The 24,465-nt window shown below is 31.8% G+C and overlaps 1 protein-coding gene across 1 annotated transcript; it reads left to right on the forward strand.

The window, feature by feature from the left end:
• Positions 1 to 1,617: 1,617 nt before the first annotated feature.
• LOC115884418 (RING finger protein 44) lies at positions 1,618 to 24,457 on the forward strand. Its single transcript, XM_030902979.1, has 11 exons — positions 1,618 to 2,471; positions 2,539 to 2,663; positions 2,726 to 2,956; positions 3,016 to 3,218; positions 3,284 to 3,424; positions 3,483 to 3,651; positions 10,000 to 10,229; positions 11,970 to 12,227; positions 14,850 to 15,017; positions 15,143 to 15,205; positions 20,364 to 24,457. Exons 1-11 carry the CDS (start codon positions 2,311 to 2,313, stop codon positions 20,424 to 20,426), a joined length of 1,812 nt encoding a protein of 603 aa, XP_030758839.1. The 5' UTR covers positions 1,618 to 2,310; the 3' UTR covers positions 20,427 to 24,457.
• The last annotated feature ends 8 nt before the right edge of the window (positions 24,458 to 24,465 follow it).

Raw genomic sequence — 24,465 nt, forward strand, 5'->3', positions numbered from 1 at the left:
AAATAGTGGAATTGTTTGTAGTGCTTTTTTGCAAATTGTTTATAATAACTGTCATGATGGATACAGAGCCAGCTGGCAAGTCCTGTTTTATGCCATATTTTTATTTTGAAACGTTTCCTTCTATTCTATTTCTTTATAATGTTTTATATTTAAAAAATCAGAGGCATTTTTATAAGGTGTAAGACTATTCGGCAATATTCCGCATGGAAATTAGTATCCGTTCAATGCTTAAAGTCTCCAGCTTTGGAATATGTACAAAAATCTTGCCAATATTTGCCACTGCCAAAAAAAACATTGATTTAAATAGATTCTTAAAGGAAATAGTCTTTACCCTATAACACCCATCCTCGCTCAAATATCGTCTATAATATACAAATTACTTTCTTGTTCTAGCATCCTCATCCAATTGCTTGGTTTTGCACAGAATGGCCCTATTTGATCGGTGGAAAGGGTTTCAGAATAGAGGAAAAAATATTGTGTAGGAAAAACAAAATGAGGTTCCATATTAGCACCCTCTCCTCTAATAATTAATATTACTAGCAAAAAAGCAAAAAAATCATAAAACATAATTTTGGCCAACTTTTAGTTCTTAATACCCTCTGTGCGCCGTCGGCGCCTGCAAAAGCAGAAATAAATAAATTTTCGTTCCGGTAAAAGCGAGAACGCCGATGAACGCTGGTTGACGGCTCCTACCTGCTTTCACTGTGAACTAGCCGATTTGATAACACGCTTTAATTTTTCAAGGTTATAAGCGCGAGGCGGCGCGGCGCGGCGCTACTATGTAACCATATACAGGGTGTCCCAGAAATACGTGCAAGTATTTTAACTTAACTGGTAGTATAGTTCAACCCCAGAAACACGCCTATGAGGTTTTTTTCTAAATATTTTTTTTTGAAAATTCGGAATTTTTTGAAAATATTTTTGGAATTTTTTTGCAATTTTTTTTAGTTTTTATTTAAAAAAATAATTTCTTGATAATATGGCAACATAGGTAGTAGATTAAATTTATAAGAAAGAAAATCCAGAAAAGATCCAGTGGTTCTCAAACAAATCTCGAAGTATTGGAAAGAATATGTAAGGACCAAGAACTATTGACTACAATAAAACGATGAAAAGCAGCATATTTTGGTCATATTTTTCGAAATAACAAATATAGTTTCCTACAGCTGATCGTTGAGGGAAAGACTGAAGGACGACGAGGCATCGGGCGTAAACGGTTTTCCTGCATGCGGAATTTGCGCCAGTGCCATGGTTTAATATAGGAGAGGCAAGTGCAATTATCCGTTTGGCTCAAGACAGGGAGGAATTCCAATTGATGGTCGCCAACCTCCGATGAGGAGAAGGCACATGAAGAAGGTTCTCAAAATTTGAACAAAAAATCATTTTTTTTGGAAATTTTCAAAGTAAAATAACTCCGTTATTTTGGACTTATTTGAAAAACGATAAAGAGAAAATATGTTTCTTTTATCGAGATCTACCACCCTTTAAAATACTTGCACTTATTTCTGGGATACCCTGTTTATAACAATACATGTGATGCGTATACGCAAAGTTGCGAACGATGTCAAGAATAGGTACCCAGATTGGCGCTGGCTACCAGTAAGCGGCAAACCTGCTTGCACTGTGTTCGCACACTTAGATTCAGAAAGATTCAAATTCAACCAAAGTCCCTAGATTTAGGGGTTTTAGATTTTATCGACAGCATTTCCGACGGAAAGGACGGAAAGTTGAATTAATTTTAATTTAATTTACTAGCTGTTGGTATCCCTGCGTTTCCTACTTCATTCCAATCACGTTTGGAAATTTGGTTTCTGTTTTTAAAAATTTATTTAATTTTCAATGTAATAATGTGTATTCTAATTAATAAGATTGTTTCCTCCGATGTATCAGTTTTATATGAGTTGGGTTTTTATAAGAATTGGAAGTAGTAAAGTTCGGGATTTCCAAACGTCAAAGTAGTGGGTCGTGGGTCGTGGGTGGTGTTTGTGGCTGATTTCACAACAATAGCTGTATATTCTGTCTAAAAAATATCATTTGTAGTGGAAATTTATTATTTATCTTTAATTTTTCTAAAGTTTATAATGTGTGTTGCTGTGCATTTCGTACGTTATGGTTATGTGATTTAATTTACACTCCCAAATATATCAATTTAGTGTAAAATGCTCCATGTGGATCAATAGTGTAGATCAAATAAGAAAATTACTCATTTTTCTTGCTCAATAGTGATTGTGTACTTTTGCTACAAGGTTGTTGAATTGTTTGTCGTAATAATTGCATTGTTCAAGACTTTACATTGTAGATAATTAAATAATGAATTCTAATAACCACAATCAACCTCGTAAAAACTCATCTAGTTTTAATAGACATGCTAATAACCACCCAAATAGATCTAATCACCCCCATAATCAGCAGCGTTGGCCAAACAGATATCCTAAAGATTATAATAGAGAATTTGAGAATTTTAATAGAGGGTAAGTGAATCATCAAATTAACTAAATATTTTTTGTCTATAATAATAAAATAATTTTATTTTAATAGGGAATGTTCATTAACATCAACTGCAAATCAAAAGGAATCAAATTATGTACATGGTTACCCTAAAAACTCCCAATTAAGTCCAGTTCCAAGAAATAACCATATTCATTATTCCAATGAAGCTTCAGGTAAGAATTTTTTTCATTGAAATAATAAATAAATTAATGTAATTGGGTTGTACTGTACTCAGGTGTACATCAGCATCTAGACAGAAGACACAACTTAAATAGTCCTCAAGAAAGAAGACATACTATCCCTCAAAATTATCACACTCTTAATGATCGCAGACTTATGCCTGGTTTGTCTGATAGGCGACATATATCTCCACCACTTCACATAAACGTTTGTGAAAATAGTAACATTAATGAAAATATCCACCCAAGAGGAATGATGGATTTTTCTCAAAGAAGGCCTACTAGAGGTAAGTTATTGCATATTAAACCCTAATTTTCAGTAAGATACCTATATGTTATTTTATAGTTTCACCAGTGCAGTTTCAACAAACATCACCTCAATATTTCCGACAAGCCAGTGATGAAAGTATAAAAAGTGAAAGTCCTTCGCGTAAACGTAGGAGGTTATCTAGATCAGGGCATCATTTAGAGATGCAGCCCGGTGGCCCCCCATCTCCACCTAGAAGGTCACCTAGACAGCATCCTCCATCTACGCCGCATCAAGTTCAAGTAAAAAACTATACTTTTTGTTTTTGTTTATGTTTATGATGTTAATTCCTCAAAACTATTATTAGGGTAGTCCACCATTAAGAAGACCGAGATACCGAGACAGGAATGATTTTAGTCATTCACATCACCAACAGTTCCTTCCTAGTCCGCCTCCTGTTGCGCATGCTCATCCACATCAAAATGCTGTAATGGTTGATTTAAATCAAGTGAGTTTGTTGTTTATGTTATTTTAAACTCGTTTTAATGTATTTTTTTCTATAATAGGTTTCTGTAACTATACCTATGAGCCATCATCATCATCACCACCACCACGAAGGACCGCCAACTGCAGTATGGAGTTATCCGACTGGTGCTCCTCATATTTCACTTTGTGCTGCTCCGGCCGGAGCCCCACCTCACTTACATTCCTGTCATGTACATGGTCATGTTTACAGTACGTACTATTTTAATTACATTTAAAGAATTTCAGTGTGTCAATTTTCTAATGTTTCTGTTAATAAGTCTTTAGCAATTATTATTTAAATGTTAAGAAAACTTAGAGAATTGGCACATTTCTTAAGTTTTATTTTTCATTTTTGTCAAGGGCCTAGATTGTGCACCAATTCGACTATCGAAATTTTCAACTTTATACACAACTAAAAACTTCATTCACATTTATTATTTTTTTCTTCTAAAATCATAGTTTAGATCAGATTAAGGTATGGGTATATTTTTAAACTATCTTTAGAATCTTAACATATACAGGGTGGTCCGAACTGTATTCCGGAAACTTCGGCAGCATATTCTGCAGATAACAATAAGTAAAAAAGTTCGTATAAATGTATGTCCTAAAATGCTTAGTTTCAGAGATACAGGGTGTAGAAGTTTCATTTTTATTTCGATTTTCTCCACATAATTTCTGAAGTAAGTTCAATATTTGGATGAAAATTTTTGTCTAGGAGTTTTTTGACATGAGAAATTTGATGTAATAACTTTTCGTCCGTACCTGTATAAACCGTACCTGTGAAAAAATATACATCTTTATGACTTTTTACGTAAAAAATATCTCTTTATAAAAATCGCTACGAGCAACCGTTCTCAAGATATTCAGAATGGAAATAGTCAATAAATGTCATTATTGATGAAAAATAAACGCGTTGAGTAGATAGATAGTTATTTCACTGAAATAATAAATTCGGGAAATTTTTATTTTTTTAAATTAATCATAAATTTTTCTGCAAAAGAATGATGGTGAAACAGTTTCTGTTGAACTTTTGACACAAAAACATTTCAAATTTATGAGCTCAGTCTAACATGTTTAATTTATGTCATTGATGACAGGTATTGATAATTTCGATTCCAAATATCTCGGAAACCATTACTCGTAGCGATTTTTACCAAGAGGTCTTTTTTACGAAAAAAACGTCGTAAATATATATTTTTTACTCAGTAGTTTTATACAGGTGTTAGTGGTAGTTTTATACTTCTACACACTGTATCTCTGAAACTAAGCATTTTAGGACATACATTTATACGAACTTTTTTACTTATTATTATCTGTAGAATATGTTGTATCTGCTATATAAGTTTCCGGAATACAGTTCGGACCGCCCTGTATTTATTAGTAAATCTAAAAAAAGGTAATTAGTGTTTATCCATTTTATAAAATAATATAAATATTTGATACTCAGGAGTAATAAATAGAAAAAATACTATTTATACATAATATAGTGAGGAACAAACAGTATAATTTCTCTATAATTTTTATTGTATTTCTAGACTTTTGTCTATTATAGGTGTATTATTCTTAAGACTATTTAATGGGCATATAACGCCAATAAAACGTGTAGGCAAAGAAAACTACTGGGTTTTTTTTGTTTCTTGCACTAATAAAAATTAAATAAGGTACTATATTACCTGGAAAAGGTAGTTCTTTCTTTTTAAATTTGTGTATCTAAAAGACATTCAATGAAATTAGGTACCTGAGACCTATCATTTAAATAGTAGTGATAAAACTAAAATGAGCAGCTAGCTAATAGTTTTAATAAAATTTAGTACTAGTATATCTCTACTATTATAGGTGTCTATATTCATAAAGTGCCTTCAATTTAGAGTTTCTATTTTTGTAAATTCATTGTAGACATTTAGACAACTTTTCCTCTCAAAATTTCATTCGAATTACTAAAAGTACTTGGAAGAAAATTATAATAAATCGAAAGAATATTAAGACTTTAACACCCTGTAGCTACGAAACAAAGCAGAATCGGACCTATGTTGATATGAAAAATTAATATTATTTTTGCGTGAGCAAACTCCCCACGAGAGATGGCACATGTTTTTTGAAACCCCCTGTATACTGTCGAAGTTTTTCTAGTATCTAAATAATATATGAATAGACTAAAAAGTAAGCAAAAAAAATTAATAAAATTATACAGGGTGTCCCAAAAATAAGTGCAAGTATTTTAAGGGAGGTAGATCTCGATAAAAGAAACATATTTTCTCTTTATCGTTTTTCAGAGTTATTTTACTTTGAAAATTTCCAAAAAAAAATATTTTTTGCTCAAATTTTGAGAACCACTGGATCTTCTCTGGATTTTCTTTCTTGTAAGTTTAATCTACTACCTATGTTGCCATATTATCAAGAAATTATGTTTTTTAACTAAAAACTTTTCAAAAAATTCCTAATCTTAAATTTTTTTTTTGCGAAAAAACCCTCATAACGTGTTGAACTATACTACCAGTTAAAATACTTGCACTTATTTCTGGGACACCTTGTATTTTTTAAAATAAAGAAATAAGCTAAAGATTAAAAAACTGAAACGTACGTGAGAATCAGTGAATTGATTGCTTCTTTATTGCTTCATAGTTAATACCGAATATTTTCGATTGTCGAATAGATTTAGTAACGGCCTATATTTTTTGCTTTATTATACAGGGTGTAAATGAATAAGTGCAAAAAATTGAGAAGCAATTGGTTTATAAAAAGTAATAAGGGTTTTTCATATATATATTTTTTCAATTTGACGTTTGCCTTAACATAATATACAATGAGCTTAAAAAGGTATTTACTTATACAAGTTGAACCAAAAGAAGTCTTGAAATGAAAATCAGGCTAAATGCCAAAAATTTTTAAAATTACTTTTCACTTGAAATCGCTTATAAAACGGGCTGTGACCAACGCCTTGGAACTACTCTAAATACAGCGTCAAAGATCTCGCGCATGGTCTAATGAAATCAGTGCTAAGTGCCACTAAACTAAACATTGATTTTATCAAAATTTTAATTTTGGTACTTAGCTCAGTTTTCATTTCAAGTCTTCAAATATGTTCTCCATGTTTACTACGATTTTTTTATGGATTTAATGCATACTTCTGATGTTATTGATTAGAAGAAAAAAATATTTCAAAATTAGGCTGAGGATAAATACAGATAGTAGAATAGCTAACTGAATACTCTATAATGACACACAGAAATAATAGTTCTATACTCTCTGATCATGAAGCAGTTTTAACTGAATTTACGATGAAGTCCAAAATCAAAAATGCCTCTCGTAAATTATGAGGTATTTTTTCAGAAAAGAATGCTCAAAAGTTCAGCCACTTATGTAAAACAACCAACTGGGATACTAGCTCTTATGATGTCGACACCGAATTTTCTATTTTCGTAAAAACATCAACCAGTCTAGCGTTCAAATCCTTTCCTCTTAGGCCTATAAAAAATAAGCATAATAAACCTTGGACCACTAAATGTCTACGCATATCTTCTAAAAACATGCGTTCATTATCTCACTTAAAAAAATTCTCAGACAGTCTCTTCTTCCACGATTACGTAAAACTATACAGAAAAATTTATCATAAGACTATAAGAGCCGCTAAGGACCTTTATTATAATAGGAGAATAGTCAATTCTGGTAATGTTGCTAAAGAAACATGGTCTATTGTGAATGAATTGAGAAACAAAGCTTCTTCGTCTAGCAATATCTCTACCTCACCTGAGAACCTTAACGATTACTTTGTAAATGTAGCGAAAACTTAACTAATACCATATGTCCTCCTCATGATTCACTTTCTTATCTCTCTAATGATAATGTAAACTTACACAGTTTCTTTTTTTCGCCCGTAGTTTTAGAAGAGCTTCGCAGTACAATTAATACCATCAAAAATAAATCCTCTTCTGGGACCGACGGGCTAACTTTAAAAATGTTTTCGAATCTGCCAGAAAGCACTCTGAATCACCTAACAACTTTAATAAACATGTCGTTCCAAAATGGTATTTTTCCAAAATGTCTTAAGACGGCAATAATCATTCCTCTGCATAAAGGAGGAGACAAAGATGAAGCTTCTAACTATCGCCCAATTGCACTCCTTCCAACGCTATCTAAGATCATAGAAAGGTTGGTTAAAAGAAGGCTGGTATCTTTTCTGTTTAAGTACAAAATATCTACTGAATATCAATTTGGATTTCTAAGCAACAAGTCCACAAATGACGCTATGTTTTCCCTCCTTAATAAAGTTTACTCCAGCCTAAACAACCATCATTCTACAGCAACAATTTTCTGTGATTTTTCTAAGGCGTTCGATTGTGTAAATCATAAGATCCTAATTAATAAACTGCAGCACTATGTGTTCAGGGGATCATCTCTCGAATGGTTTAAGTCGTATCTGAGCAACAGAAGTCAACTTGTGAGGGTGGATACCACGTTGTCTTCTAGCAAGCCAATAGAATATGGAGTACCACAAGGCTCAATACTAGGCCCTATTTTGTTTCTTCTTTTTATTAACGACATTGCTAACATAAACATCAGTGGCAAAATATGTCTTTTTGCGGACGACACTAGCTTCACTTGGAGCAACAAGGACATCACGGCACTTCATAGGATTATATTAAATGACTTAATCACCATTAAATCTTGGTGCGATTCGAACCTCCTGAGTCTCAACATTTCTAAAACTAAAGCTTTGTCGTATAAAAACTCGTTGCAGCCTTTTGTACTTAACAACACCACCATTGACGTCGTAAAATCTGTAAAATTCTTAGGGCTTGTTGTGGACAATTCTCTGAGATGGGACATGCATATCGAAGCTTTGTCGAAAAAATTGAGCTCTGCCTGTTTTGCATTAAGGTCTGTTTCTAAGGAGCTTAACTTGTCAGTGGCTAGAACTGTTTATTATGCACTTTTTGAGTCGCACCTCAGGTATGCCCTTCCATTCTGGGGTACGTGTTGTGCGACTCAATTTGACCGCATTTTCAAGCTCCAGAAGAGAGCTGTTCGATATTCACTGGGACTAAACAGCAGAACTCATTGCCGGGACTTTTTTACAGAATTAAAAATATTGACTCTTCCTTCCTTATTTATATTTGAATCCGTTTGCCTAATACGTAAACATGTATCAGCTTCTCAAAAAAGGCCATCTCACACTTATCCACTCAGGAACGCGGAGCAAGATCTTTATCTACCTACCCCACGCTCAGAGTTTATTTAAAGTTCTATTTTTAGTTCAATTTATTATTGAAAGTTCAATATTATACAACTCGAAAAAAATGCACAATCACCTGCCATTTGAAATCAAATCCATAACATCATTTTTTTCGTTTCACAGAGCATTGAACTCTTATTTACTAGACAAGGCTTTCTACGCCGTAAATGAATTATATTTTGAAAATCAAATTTGATCTTGTAAACACTGGTCTAATGTTTGCTATTGCTATATTTACTAATGACATTGAAATTAATTTATTTAGAGGTCATTGATATTTTACTATAAACTAGCTAAATATTTTTGAATATTATTTTTATTTTTTTGTTCTTTGACATTGTAAACATTTATAAATGTTTATTTTAACAATAAGACTGACAATATTATTTGTATAATGTTTTGTATTATCTTTTGTTTGTTTGTTTGTGTACCTTGTTTTTTTACTTTGTTTGTTAGTTTACCTTTGTCTACAAATTGAAAAATTTTTTTACAATAAAGACATTTATTTATTTATTTATTTATATAAAAATATGATTTCAGAAGGGACATCCTCACACCAAATTGCATCTTTTTATTGTAAATCGTTTTTTTAATGTTGATCACATTGTTTTTTTTTTGTTTCCCCATATAAACAAAGAACTTTTTAGGTAAAAGTCAATTAACATTTTATTTGAAAAACCCATTATTTTAAAAAAGCAATAACGTTTTTAACAAACGTCATTTAGTAACGTTTTTTAACGTTATTTAGTTTTTTTTTTCGCATTTTTTATTTTATACCTTGTGTGACTAAAATATGTGTATGTTCATTATAAACTACATATATTGAGGAATAGAATATAGTATTTACTTACAGAAATAAATAAACCTAGAGGGGTTGATCCACAGTCTCATTTTTATTTATATGCTTTACATTTTACCAGAGTATCAGTACTATCAGTATACTTCAACACATTTTTGGTACTCAATTTATTTTGTCATGGTTAGGCAACGCCTTCTTGACTTCATTATATGGTCGCTGCTGTAAATTATTCTAGTAACGTTGCAATTGACTACAAATCAATGTTATTCGTAGTTAGGACACCTCTATGTTTTTTACTTATTTCCTTGAGTACTTAAAAATTATTTGATACATAATTGATATTAATTACACCATTTATACTTAAATGTTCTTTATCTTCGTATAGTTTGCAACAGCCTCAACTTTATGGACGTTAGCCATAAACACAACCATCCGAACGCAAGTGATGGATGCCGCTGGTCTCTAGCGCATCTATATCTCACCCCGCTAGTTTCCTATACCAATTCTGAATAATTGTTACTTTTAGGTGCGCCGCTCGTGCCCCAAGTGCCGCCGCCACTGGCCGGCTGTCTGGCCCCGCCGCCTTTCGCCGCCGCGCCCGCACCGGTAGCAGTGCCCCCCGGACACCATCAACATTACGGCTTGGGTACGAGGCCCGAGCATCAGCTGGCCGAATTGGAAATGTTGCAACATCGCGGGGAGACGCATCAAGCCCATTTGGCGCCGCATCCTTCGTTACACGTTCCTCCGTTGCAGGTAAAAGAATGCGTCTAATATACAGTGTGTGTCAAGAAGTTTGGAACGAATGGGATTTTTTATTGAGAAAGGTTTATGCGGAATTACAAAATATAATAATTTTAGTATATGAAGGGTCCAGGGGAAGAACGACATTGGTGTATTTTTGCGAGAAATTAAGTTTATAGTTTATTTTTATGGCATATTGTAGTTAATATTGTTACGGATTCCGTGGGTCCACTAATTTAAACTCACGATAAAATACTTAACGAATTTATTTTTCTCACTAGGGAGTTTTCGTTGCTTACAAATTGCAATTCCGGTTAACGCTAATTGACAACTTTGACATTTCAATTTCGATTATCGTATATCGTAATCGCTAACTGCCGATATTTTACGGACGTTAGCCAAAGACGTTAACATAGCGGTACACATGCGCACTAGCGCCGTAGAACACAACATTGAAGAATACAGATCTAACCTAACCTCATTCTATTTTGTTTATGTTTTGATTATTTATTTTATCTGTATTAAACTCGTTGGGAATTCTTAGTGCTTCAACTAATCGAGGAATGTCTTTTTTTCAAGGCGGAAATTAGCTTTGCACTCTTGGTCAGATAATATTTCTAGGTTGAACTCCCCATAAAGTTCTGCTCGATATTCGATGTTGTTTTCAAACCCTTCCAACAGCATAGCATCCTCCAAATCCGATTCATCACTAGAGTCCAATAAAAGTAAATTGTTCATCCTCTATAGCGATACCCAATAAAGTCATATAAAGCACTTTCAAATCAAACAACACTACAAAAACCAAAAATCAAAACACGACGCTACGGGCTGTGCTCTCAGTCAGCTGTCAGTTTTCGGTTATCGTATCGTATGTCGGCTCCGAACCGATGAACCGAAAGTCCGAAAACTGTTTTTTATCTGTCAAAATAGCGGTTATGGTTACGTATCCGTTAACCGTACCGTTGAATTTTTTTAAAGCAACGAAAACTCCCTACTCTGTACACACAAGGCGGTATAAGTTGTTATACTATTTACAACACAATTTATGCAACTACTATTACTCTAACGGTTCTGGCACCTTCGCCAATTAATTCACAATTTAAAACGCGGTATTATCAAACTTCCAACTGGTCCAACTGCCAAGCGCGGGCCTTTTGCTGTTTGTTTGCAAAATAGCTGGCTAGTTTGAAAGCTAGCCAAGTATCCATTTTAACCGTACATATACATTATAAGTTTAATGCAACCTAAAAATCAAAATTTGAAGTTTGTAACACTTTTTTCGTTTCGTTGTAACAGTTTTTTCTCGACTGGAAAGTCAGTTACCGATAACGGCTAGACAGCTAACTTTTAATCCATAAGGATATTTCGAGATTTTTCATTTTTTCCTTTGGTTGTAAGCTGAAATTCCAAATTTGAAGTTTGTGACACATCTAGAAGTACCTTAAATTTTGAAATTTGACAAGCGATAATTCATAAACTATGAGGTATAATTACGAGATATTTTGGTAATCTAATCAACATGTCTCCGAGTTTTCATGTTTAGTTAAAATTAATATTCTTGCTTTTTCCACAACGAAGTTACAGGGTGGTCAAAAGTACCGCTAATACCTTCGAGAAAAGGATGGTATTCTACGGCTGTGCTCGAGATATAATTATTTAATCAGTGTAATTATTTTTATCCTCAATTGGGGGAGAAATTCTCAGATGAATTGACTCAAAGCGAAAAGCGTTAAACAAAACATTCTCTTATAGGTCCCAGCATCGGCAGCTTCATTGTTCCTGTCCGAAGCGCGAGGCGGCCCCTTGGACCTCCTACGTCAGAGAGGCGCCCCTCATCACGGGGCTCGCCTAGCACCACCCCGAGCCCACCGTTGGCATCACAGCACTCCTCTAATGACGCCGGCCCGGTACTCTGGCTTCCTGCTGCACTTCCTCGCCATGTTCTCTAACCCGCCGATGTCGCCCTTCAGCCAGACCGATCTGAGCAGTTCGGATAGTACTGAAACGGAGGTAAGTCCATATCATGTCTTTAATTTTTAGTCATTTATTTAGTTATACCCATAGACTTACGCTTAGTACCCATAGTCTACGCTATTTACATCTAAACTCGGTCAAACAATATTTTTTATACACATGTTTACTTCTGAGTACAGCCTACCGAGCCTTCCACATCCGGCCTATGTTGTCACGTCTATAATATTATCAATATTTTTTTCTTATTATACACATATTGAAATATTAATACTGCATTTTAATAAAGTAGGTTTTAATATTCCATAGATGTATTAATTAGTCCTTATAGTACTAAATTATAAGTCGGATACTATTTAAAAACCATAAATTCTTTACAATATGGCAACACCGATTAGACGCGAGGTCGCCTATTCGCTCACTTATTATCTTGTAGTACGCGTCGCACGTGCGTAGTAAAGCATTGTTGCCGCAATATCCCTGGCTGTATTATCGCATTTCTTAGTTTGTAGTCCTTTAGTGTTTATTTTAGTTACTTTTTCTATTCAACAACTATAAAATATGGTTCGCCAGTGCCAAATTTGCAAGAAATTTTATTTAAATAGTCCATTTAAGTCTTGAAATGACTTTTGACTGGTATGCAACTCTCAATTTACCAGTTGGAGTCAGTGGCGTCGTTGTAGAAAGGCGCTTAAGATAATATGATGGTAAAATGTAAAATCTGTATTTTTTCTGTTTGTCATTAATAAATCGAGAAAGTCCATAACAATATTACAATGCTACTAAATAAATTATCTAAGTAAATCTGATTTTGCTATATCAGAATAATATATCCATCAATGTGATATTAATAGAACTTGTAATATTAATATTACTTTGTTGTTTTTTTTGTCTTTGTTGTTTATTCATTACATTACTCATATTATTTAAAAAAGCTTCATACTTATTGCATCTTGCCATTAAATAATGTATTGTCACCTTTATTATACCATGTAATCGAAAAAAAGGCGTCCAGTTGGCTTGGAAATCTACGACGATCGATGACAGTTCTCATGTAATTTTACACATATAAAATGACAGGAATCTTCATTTCATAGCTATCTCTGTTACTATTTTTTTTTCAATCATAATGTACTTACTCTATAATAAATTATTTTTTATAGATTTTTATTTAAAAACCTGTACTAAATCTTATTAAATTATAAGAAGCTCAAATACAATATATTTTAATTGAATTATAAATTATAACTTCATTAAAATAAAAAAAATATACACGCCTATGATACGGAGAAGTCAAATCAGGGCAGGTGTACTGAGAAACGAGACGCAGTGTTGCAATTGCTGTCCTCCATTCGCGAATTTCAAGTTCCAGAGCTTTACGCCCTGAGCTACTCAGAATGGTTCTGAAAGGAGCTGTGCGCGATAACCTGGTGCCTCCATATAACGCGGAACAGTTCTGAACTTTATAACTCAGTTGAATGGAGTGAGAGTATCGCGTTCTTGAACAGTTCAGAGCTGCACAACTGCCTGAATGGAGGACAGTAAATATTCGTCAGCAAACGACCGTTACGACGGAGACAACCTATCTATCGCTCGTGTCACACTCGTTAGAACCTAAAACAATAACAAGGCAAATGTCTGACCGCTTTTGCCAGCTATTTATGATTACAGTTGAGGGTTGGAACCTTTGGTATTATACAGCAAAATAAAAACACTAAATCACCACAATACACCAAAACACTTTTACTTTTACACTGGACGCGCGTTTCGCTAACCATGTTAGCATCATCAGCAGATGATTATAAACTCAATTATTTTTTTTTTGAAGTACAATCTACAAATTGAGCGTTTATATACTCGCTCAGTGGGCACCGAGTGGGCGTGGCAAAATCTAGCCAACCGAGTCAGAGCCTACTGAGCGTAAGTTAGATTTCCGCCACTAGAGTAGTAGGAACAAAGAACTTGAAGGAATTGGACCGTTGTCTCTGTTCATACTATCTTTACATTTATTAATTCTGATGCTTTCATATGCATCTAATTGCCTGTAATTTGAGACTTGTTTAATTAATTTTAAATTATTAAGATCTATACAATGTTCTTTATCAACAATATGTTCGGCAACGCAAGATTTATCCGGTCTACCATATCTTATCTGAGCTAAATGTTCTTTAAATCTAGTTAATATTGATCTTCTAGTTTGCCCAACATATTTCTGATTACAATCTTTACAAGAAATTTCATAAATACCCGACCTTTCCAGTGGAGATGTTTTATCCTTTGGATTACCTAATAATTGTTGTAATTTATTATTAGCACTATACACAAGTTTATAATTGACATTCTTAAAAATTCCTTTTAGACCACGGGATAACTCTCTATCAAACGGTATCGAAAAATATTTAGACGAATCTTTCTCCACTCGAGTTTATAATCATCTGCTGATGATGCTAACATGGTTAGCGAAACGCGCGTCCAGTGTAAAAGTAAAAGTGTTTTGGTGTATTGTGGTGATTTAGTGTTTTTATTTAGCTATTTATGAATGAGATGCTCAGTCTATATTTTATTTTAAGTCTATGATTTACTCTACGTAATAAATATTTACATATCGATAGCCTAAAATTATTTTTAAATTAAAAAATTTACATTTTGTTATTATTTCAGAATTACGAGGCTCTGCTGAATTTAGCTGAGCAGTTGGGCGAGGCTAAGCCAAGGGGATTGGCCAAGCTGGAAATCGAGCAGCTAGTGAGCTACAAATACAATGCCGACACTCATGAAGGAGATCAGACTTCTTGTGTGGTGTGCATGTGTGATTTCGAGGCTAGACAGGTGAGCAATGTCAAATTAGCAAAAGAAATATTTTTAAATTAAAAATAAAAGAACAAATATTTTATTATTTATTTAACTCCTCTAGGTTGACTTATTTTTCTGAGACTCGTTTTTTTTATTTACAGACACTGAGAGTTCTGCCATGTTCTCACGAATTTCATGCCAAATGTATCGATAAATGGCTTAGGGTAAGTTTGAAATTGTTTTTAAAAAATTGTTTATTCGCAATATTTGAATCATTAAATAAAAAGGCGAAAGTATATCAACAAAATTATGAACAACGCGAAGGGTGTTTATTTTAATGGGGCCGACTTAAATTCTGGTTTATCAGCGACGTTCTATTTTTGAGGTGAAACTTCTTTATGCGCGATGGGAGTAAAAAAGTTCAAGGCCGTGTCACACCACAGTCTTGACATGACCTTGACGCACGGGCTAGCAAGAGTGAAATAATAAAAACTGTATTTATAAAAATATATCTTGTATTTTCGTTCTTTATGATATTTAATAGTTGATATTATTAACAATATTCCGTATAATGAAAAAAAAAAAAACAGCGCAAAGTTGGCAGTATTTATAATATAGGAAATTCAGATAATTCGTTTTCTGACAGATGGAAATAAATTGTCTAGCCGTTTGACACTTAATGTCAAAGGAAGCTAGATAAAATGAAGAAGAATATACGCTCTAAAACTAAATCTTAAATAACTTAAAAACGATTTATTTTAGGTATAGAAACATGTATAGTCAAAAAGTAACGAATTGAAAAGCTTTTTCACTAGTAAAATAAAAAAAAGTGGGTTTCCATTTGAAAAAAATTATTTATGATAATTTTTTAATCGCTCAATTCTATGACAGCTGCGGCCATTATTATATGACATTCGAACAATTTAATTTTTGAAATAGATAGCCACAAGTTTTTTTGTTTATGGCACAGTGGCTGTGGTAATCACTAAATTTGAAGTTTAGGCTATACTCATATTTTTGACAGGCAGTTTTTTTCGTTCAAAAATTTTAAATATTTTTTTCTCAAAAACGGTCAATGTTAGATATAGAGTGTTAAACATCAATATCCATAAAATTTTACAGAGAATATAAGTATGTAATAAAAAATAGGGGCACCCATTTAAAATAAGAAAGTTGCTGTCAACTTCTGGTATTTCCGGAAGTGCCGCCATATTGAAAATATTTTTAATCGATAGATCCCGTTGTGAAACTATGATGTGCAAAAAATCTCCGAGCTAGTTGTTGTAGTTCTCTAGAAACTTCTAATGCACGCTCAGCCTGGCACACCCTGTATATCCTCTGGTTGTGTGCTAGGAAGTAAATTTTCATGCATGTTTTCATCGATTCTCCTGAATAACGGTCTAGGTAAAGCATTTAGCTCATTTCCTAGCTCAGAATTAGAATTATTAGAGTTAAGCAACTCGTATTTTCATTGGAGGACATGTCATATTTATGCCAAACAAAACCAATAATCAACGAGAATATTCATATAATTTAACAGAATTACTGTAAACCACTATAAATACAAATTGTTGGTTAGGTTCAAAATTTTTTCTCTTCTTAAATAAATTTAAGCGTTAACACGATTAGGCATTTGCATAAAAGAAAAAAAAATTTTTGGGTGGTATTTCACAAAATTTGCAGGCTATTACGGAAACAGAAAATGTACATGTTACATAAATAAATTGAAAATAATATTTATATTAAAACAGCATTATATGTCACTTTTCAAACATGGCCTTCAAATCCTCCAATTTTATAGCTGTTAGCACAAAATATCTAGCTACTCAACAGAAAAATACTCGAAATGAAAGAGCTAAAATTGCAAAAATAAAATACTAGATGGCGCGACAATATCATAATCAGAATATAATTGGAAATTTTCAACTTTCGGTTTTGGATCGACGTAGATCGACGGCACGTCGACGGCCTTGAAGCTTGGCAAAATATGCACAGTTGCCAGATTCAAACAGACTTTAATTGGCATCCCATTCTTTTTCTGGTGTATAATAATTTCTTTCTATTCTTCGTTTCTTGTCAGATACACTTATATTAATTATTCGTTTGGCTTTTAAAATTATAATAAATTAATAAAAATAAAAAAATAAATTAGAAAACATATGCTCTCAAAATACATTTTTAATATACACTACTTTATTATGTTAACTAAGAAAATAACTTTAATTAACTTTAAAATTAATAATATACAGGGCGATTGATAGTGATATTTATTAATGCTGAAACGTTAGTAATGAAATATACGTTTAATAATAATGGAAATGATTTATTAAAATGCAGTACAAAAAATGTTAATTGACTAAAAAAATACTATAATAACAATTTTTTTTCTGTTTGCCATGTTATTTATATATACCTAGGTAGATTTTAAAAAGTGACACAGGTACAATTAATAATATATTAGTTCGGCATAAAAGTTGCTGTCACGACATCGTACAATAAATTAAAATTCGTAAAATAAATTAAAATTATTAATTAAACAAATCTTTATAAAGAAACACAAGTATATCAAATTTGGGCCCAATCGAACGCCAGGAAATGGTATCGTAATATGGTACTACATTATGGTACCCCTTGATATGCTTCATGGTACCATAGTATTACAATGTCATCAAAAATATGCAAGTATATATCAAATATGAGCCCAATAAATAAACGTCAGGAAGTGGTATCATAATATGGTACTATAGAAGGTACCAATTTATATGCTCCATGGTGCCATCATATTACGATGTTACCGAAAATACGTAGTATATAAAGTTTAAGCTCAATCGAAAGCCAGTAAATGGTATCGTAATATGGTACTACATTATGATACCCCTTGATATGCTTCATGGTACCATAATATTGTAATGCCATCAAAAATACGCAAGTATAGTCAAATATGAGCCCAATCGAACGTCAGGAAGTGGTATCGTAATATGGTACTATATTAAGGTACCACTTTATATGCATCATAGTACCATCATATTACAATGGCACCGAAGATACTTACTATACCAAGTATAAGTCCAATCGCACGCCAGGAAATGGTATCGTATATAGTACTATTATGGTACCTCTTGATATGCTTCATGGTACCATAATATTACAATGTCACGTAATATACCAAGTTTAAGCCCAATCGAACGCCATGTATCGTAATATGGTACTCCTATATTACGGTATCACTGGATATGCTTCATGGTACCATAATATTGCAATGTCATGAAAAATACGCAAGTATATATCAAATACCGTATGATACCGAAAAAAACGGCGTCCAGTTGGCTGGGAAAAGACGATCGATGACATTTCCCATATAAATTTACACATAAAATGACAGCGATTTTCATAGCCATCGCTAACGCCGTTTTTTTTCCCGATCATACGGTATGAACACAATCGAACGTCAGGAAGTGGTGTCATAATAGTAGAACAATACTTATTATATTGTCGCCGAATTACAATCAAAATTTAGGATTCAGTTAGAATCAAACGTCAGTGATTTTAATTCAGCTCGTAAGATTTAACTCCAACTAACATGGCAAGTTAAATACTTAAACGTTTGAAAAAAGAGCTCTAATCTATTGTAATATGTTTAAACGATGTAGCAAATTTGAACGTAGGCTTTATCAGGAAGTATTACAATATAAATTACACAATGGCAACATTGCATAAAATTCTTTTAAATTTCGTTTGTAGAAAACTGTTTTCTTTTAAATTTATCACCCTCTGTTATGTAGTAGTGAAACTACCGCATCAAAATATCTGATTTGGAGACAGGCTTTAAAAGCCTGTCTCCTTTTGAGACCTACGATTTTTTACATGTAACGAGGCTTCTGTTGCGTAGCTAGATATTCTGTACTGTTAGTAAGAAGTTTCACTTCAGTGTATATTATAGAACACACACAGAGATTTTTATGTGTTAAAATATAAAGTAGCCTCTACAATTTGGTGGTTTTGTTTTACATTGAATCAATAAATATTATTGATTACAGAAGTTGATTAAAAATATATTTCTAATAAGTTAATAGACTTATTTATAGTAACAAAAATACAGATAAACTACTGCAGTAGTATGTAAAATTCATCAAATTGACGTATCCTAATTATTTTTGACAAGTAGTAAATAAATGCGAAAATACAAGAATAGCCACTGCATTTAACAAGTTATTTCAGTGAAATTTTCTAGATTTTTTTCAGTGTAAAATTCAGTTTAATTGTCAAAATATATGACTTCAAGCTCAAAAAAATATGTACAGTAATCGCAAAACAATTTCCGATGCACGTGAGTGATCAACTTTGAGTGACAAGCGATGGCGACAGCGCTGCCAGATTGTGATGGATTTATGAGATGAATCTTAATTTAAAATTGACAAACAATATATTTATTATATCACTTTTTAAAGATTTTTACGTTTTATTTTTAATTTAATAACTAATATTTTAATAATTAATTGATTTATTTGTTTTATAGTTTATTTTAATTATTACATATTTGCAAAAAATAGTCCATTATGAAGATTATTCTAAGCGTTATTATGGGGTATTTATTTATGTACATCTTACAACGGCATAAGTGGTAATAACAGTAAGAGGGTGCTATTAATGTACAAACTAATAATCACAGAATTTAATAAAAACTAACGCAGAAATAACGTTGAAAGTGGTTAGTTACTTCTCTAATCAGGTAATAAAAGACCTTTATTGTCACGTTCTCGTTCAAAATAGTTTATCAGGGAAGCTACAAGTTCTTTGCTTCGACTGTTTAAATTTTTTTGTATTGCATTTCAAGAAATGCAATACAAAAACTCAAAAATTTAGTTCTTAAAAGAACTGTTGTGTTTAAAAAAAATCTATGAAAATAGGCTAAAAACGAGAATTACTCACAAAGATTCATCAACAACACAATATTATGCAAAATAATGACTGACACTAAGATAATTATTGTCAAATAATAAAGGACTACATTGCTGAACACGGCGCAATGTGACCAACATAGAAATAATAAAATTCGGTTTAAACTTATTTTTGCAGCTTTAATCTAAGTAAAATATCCGTTACAATCATTTGCTCTATAAAGTAAAATGAAGAGCTGCACAGTGTCTTACATTATACAACAAATTTAAAAATTTGTGCCAAAATTTCATTTAGTCATGTTTATAGACTTTAGTGTCAATGTCGATGATTGATGACGTGCATCGGAAAGTGTTTTGTGATTACCGTACTTCAAAGGAACCGACGCTTATTGTCGGTTCTGTATAGCTAAAGTATTCTGTGGCTTAACTTTAAATTTATTTTTCTGTATTGTATCACTTTTAATATATATTTTTCTTTTCACAGTCGAACAGAACTTGCCCAATATGTCGTGGAAACGCTTCCGACTATTTCAACAATAACGAATAGGAAAAAGAGGAACCCAGTAAGCTAGAGGAAACGTGTAAATCTTCAGGTGCCATTTTAGCTCTCACTGTTGCCAGTAACTTAAAAATGTAATTGTAGTGATTAAAAAGAAAATAATAAATGACCTTTTTTCTTGTCTATCGGTCATACAGCACACACACACACACTGCGCTTTTTCATAAATCTATTTTTAGTAGGGCTTTACATAAGGCAGATGGAGGTAGATTTTTTAGAATACGGTCCTGGTAAATATTTATTTTAATTTTTTTTGGCGTTCTTATTTTGTTTAATAAAATATTCTTTTAATTTAGAAAATATTGTTTTTAAATACCTAGTTTTAAATTACAGAAATAACATGAAAAAAATAGCGTCACAGCAAGCAAAGAAAAACATTTTCGTTCAAATTTTATTATGTTATATTTATGAAATTTTTGAAGTGATGATCCTGTTTGTCCAAATTTTTTATATAGTCTTAGGTAGACTTCGTCTAATAAGTGCATACATACTTTTGTTAAGATTTTATTTAATTTATATGAAATTAATTTTTAATATTTTTGAGTAGGAATGTTTAAAAGGATGACATATTTTAGGGACCACATATAAGAAGAATTACATATTTATTTATATATTTATTATTTTTATAAAAACGTTAAATAAATCGCCTGCCTACATGTAAAGCCGAAACTGTATAAAATGTCATGCTTTTGACAGCCTTGCAATGTATTTTTCATACTACATATTGATTTTTATGCTTTAGAATACTTTACTATAGCTGTATCATCTACCGCTAGTGCTAGGCTATAAAGTGGTAAAACTATGCTCAAAAAAGTATATTCCTCAATCCAGAAACAATCTGTTATTCCCTTAAATTGCTATTTATTTTTCGGCAAAATATTTTTTTACGTATTTTTCTATATTATCTGAGAGGGGTTAAATATTAGTTTATATTTATTTACAATATGGAGAGAGAAAAAGATAAAAAGGTTGATTTTATGGATTTGAAAGGTAAATTAATCAACAAATTGATTGTGCGAAGATATAAAATAACAAAGTGCCAGATAATATATTTATACTAAAATAAATTTCTGTGGTAGTTCCTTGTTACATTTTTTCTGGCTTATGTTATTTACACTGCCGCAGTTCGAAGTATCTCAAAATATATAGGACGTAAATATATAGCTGTAAATTTATGATAAAGATAAAAAATACGTAAAAAAATATTTTCTTCTATTTTTGATGTTTTTTCGAAGGTCAATTTTGTTACGTTAAGTGAGTGTTATATGTTTTTCCTTTTATTACATTGGCTTCATTATTAACTACCTCTAACACGGTAAGGCTGGAATTATTGACAGTTGACCCGCAATTATGTGCTTACTACATATACAGTTTGTCCAAAAATACCACGTATAAATTTTGGTTTGCGTATTCTTAGTTTAAAATATAAAAAAATAATCTAATTCAAAAATGCGCTAAAACTCTAGATAAATATATTTATTAGAAATGTCTATTTTTTTAAATTAAAAAATGTACTTTTAGAAAAAACTTATTGTGGAGATAATTTTAACATATTTATTGAGGATTCTTATTTTTACCAGCTTTAATAGTTAAATCAATTTTTTTAAGCCAACGAAACACTATGTATTAATTAGTTCTTGCCCGTTTTATCGATTGTTTTTACCTACACTAGCAGAACGAAAAATATATTTTTATACGTATATTTTATAGGATAAATTCATCAGTTATCAAGCAAGGAATAGTTTTATCATTGATCTCATTTGTTTTACACATAAGATTTTTTTCTACTAGCAAGAAATAGGGAAAAAAGCACATTCCTTTTTTGTTAATATGCATGAACAGAAAATATAAACACTACTAATTTCAGATATATCATGAGGTTGAATAAAAACGACATCATAGTAGGAGTAGAAATAGCATTTTAATTCGTGCTTTTCTCTGTCTGTCAAATCAACTGTCACTATGAATATTACCGAGCTAGAGCTAGAGTACTGTTCAATCTGAAATGTTATTTGACATAGAAATCTGATGTCTAAAAACATACTTGCGGGTCACTGTCTAGCTTTAGGATAATAACTTAGGATTTTTTTTTCCTGATCACATTAAGATTGTATCTCCATTATGTATATGTATTATTTGTTATTAGAATATGTTTTTTTTTGTTATTAACCTAAAAAATAAACTAAGTTAGCGCGTATTTTGTATTTGTTACGTTAATAGTGTTCGTTAGAAAGTCTGCCTCTGATGTGAGTAGGTTTACACTTTAGCACAAGATATATAAGTGTAAAAAAATGATAAAATAAACGTATAAAAGTCGTCGAGACACTGAAACGCGAAGATTTTAAAATCCCTATTACGTTTCTTTTTCGTGTTTTTATTTCTTGTTTTTTAGTTGCCCATCGTTGTTAAACCAAACGCAATAAGTCAAGTGCAATTAGTAGGTTTTAAGATTTTCTGCGATTTTCATGTCTGGCGAACGTTTACACGCACCACTACCTTAGTTTAAATTGTAATATTTTTAAACACGCTGTATATTCTACAGTAACGTTGGGAGCTTAGTCTATTGCAGGAAGTCCCGATTTTTCTTCTAACTGTAGCCGATTTCTTTTTCTATGTCTTTTAGGCTTCAGTGTGCTCTAAAAATATTTTATGATTAAGATTTTATAAAAGGAATCAATTGGAATAAATAGTTCATATTTAAATTTAGAATTAAAATCTTTAAATTTTCTTATTAAAATAATGTGTCTCACTACCCCTGTTTTAATGGAATACTATAATATATTATTATGATCAAGCAGGCTTTGACTTTGACTTGATAAGAATTGTTTTTCTGTCATCAAGCAAGGCATACTTCATCATAAAACACTCTTGTTGTTTTACCAAATTAGTAGAAAATCGATTATATTACATTATTCAAAATAAACTCTAACCTATAGCCAATTTCAAGCGAATAACCATTGGTTATGGTTGACAGATAAACAATGCTTTAAACGTCAGTTGTCAACCAATCGGTAGACAACTGACGTTTAAAGCATTTAGCTGTCAACCATAACCAACGGTTGTTCGCTCGAAATTGGCTTATGGTATGTAAACATTTATTGTCTTTTGTCAAAGCTTTTGTTCCATAAAATATACAGGGTGTGGTTAAAAAATTGTAAGTTGTTCCAGGATGATTATCATAATTTCTACTGAGTATCTGTATCTCATAGGAACATGGGTTTTAAAACGCCCAATATAGTAGACATCAAGAAATTCAAATATGATTTTAAATTTTCGTTATACTTTTTTTACGATATAATTTCATTTGTTATTCACATTGTACCTTTTGGGACATGCTGTATATCAAAATCAAGGATCTCCCGTTTCTGTTCCCTCCTAAAACAAAAAGTGCACGTTGTACAGTAAGAGAAAAAAATATTAACAACTATGTAATAGGTGTGCCTTTGGATTGTACAATTTAGTTGTGTTAAATTCACATTTCCAAAAAAAAAAGTTTATATATTATATGAAAAATGTATCTTAAATAATAGCAAAGTTGCGTTTTGTTTTTTAAATATTTTTGTACTCTCAAAATTAGTTTCATTATGCAGATGTTTCATGCTATTTAATTTGAGTCAGATTCTAAATAATTATTTTTACAGTTATATATTTTTTTAATATTGAGGGTACAACATATTTTTATTTTATTTTTAATTATAATTCAGATAACTTGAATCGTCTCATTATTTTTTGATTATTGTTTGTCATTTTGCTTAATTTATTACTCTGTATAATACATATCTCATTATTTATTGTTTGTAAGTTTAAATTTTAAGCAATACTTTTTGGTCCAATTGCAAATCATCATTCATTGTTACGATTTAAAAAACCGTTTCATTTTGTACGTGGTTGTATTTTTGTGAATGTGAATAAGTGATATTTTGCTTTTAGTGGGTTTTTAACATGATATGTAATAAATAGAATGCTTATAATAGTGCTATATAATTCGAGCTCTTATTTCAATAAAACTTTAAACAGTATTGAATTT

This window comes from Sitophilus oryzae, unplaced genomic scaffold, assembly GCF_002938485.1.
Source record: "Sitophilus oryzae breed Bouriz unplaced genomic scaffold, Soryzae_2.0 scaffold_249_pilon_pilon, whole genome shotgun sequence".
Classification (NCBI taxonomy): domain Eukaryota; kingdom Metazoa; phylum Arthropoda; class Insecta; order Coleoptera; family Curculionidae; genus Sitophilus; species Sitophilus oryzae.

Bases quoted from the DNA above. Each gene is read 5' to 3' on its own strand.
- LOC115884418 (XM_030902979.1), top strand. From the start codon at position 2,311: ATGAATTCTAATAACCACAATCAACCTCGTAAAAACTCATCTAGTTTT. The intron at 2,957-3,015 runs GTAAGTTATTGC...GTTATTTTATAG, and splicing joins TCAAAGAAGGCCTACTAGAG to TTTCACCAGTGCAGTTTCAA. The intron at 10,230-11,969 runs GTAAAAGAATGC...ATTCTCTTATAG, and splicing joins TACACGTTCCTCCGTTGCAG to GTCCCAGCATCGGCAGCTTC.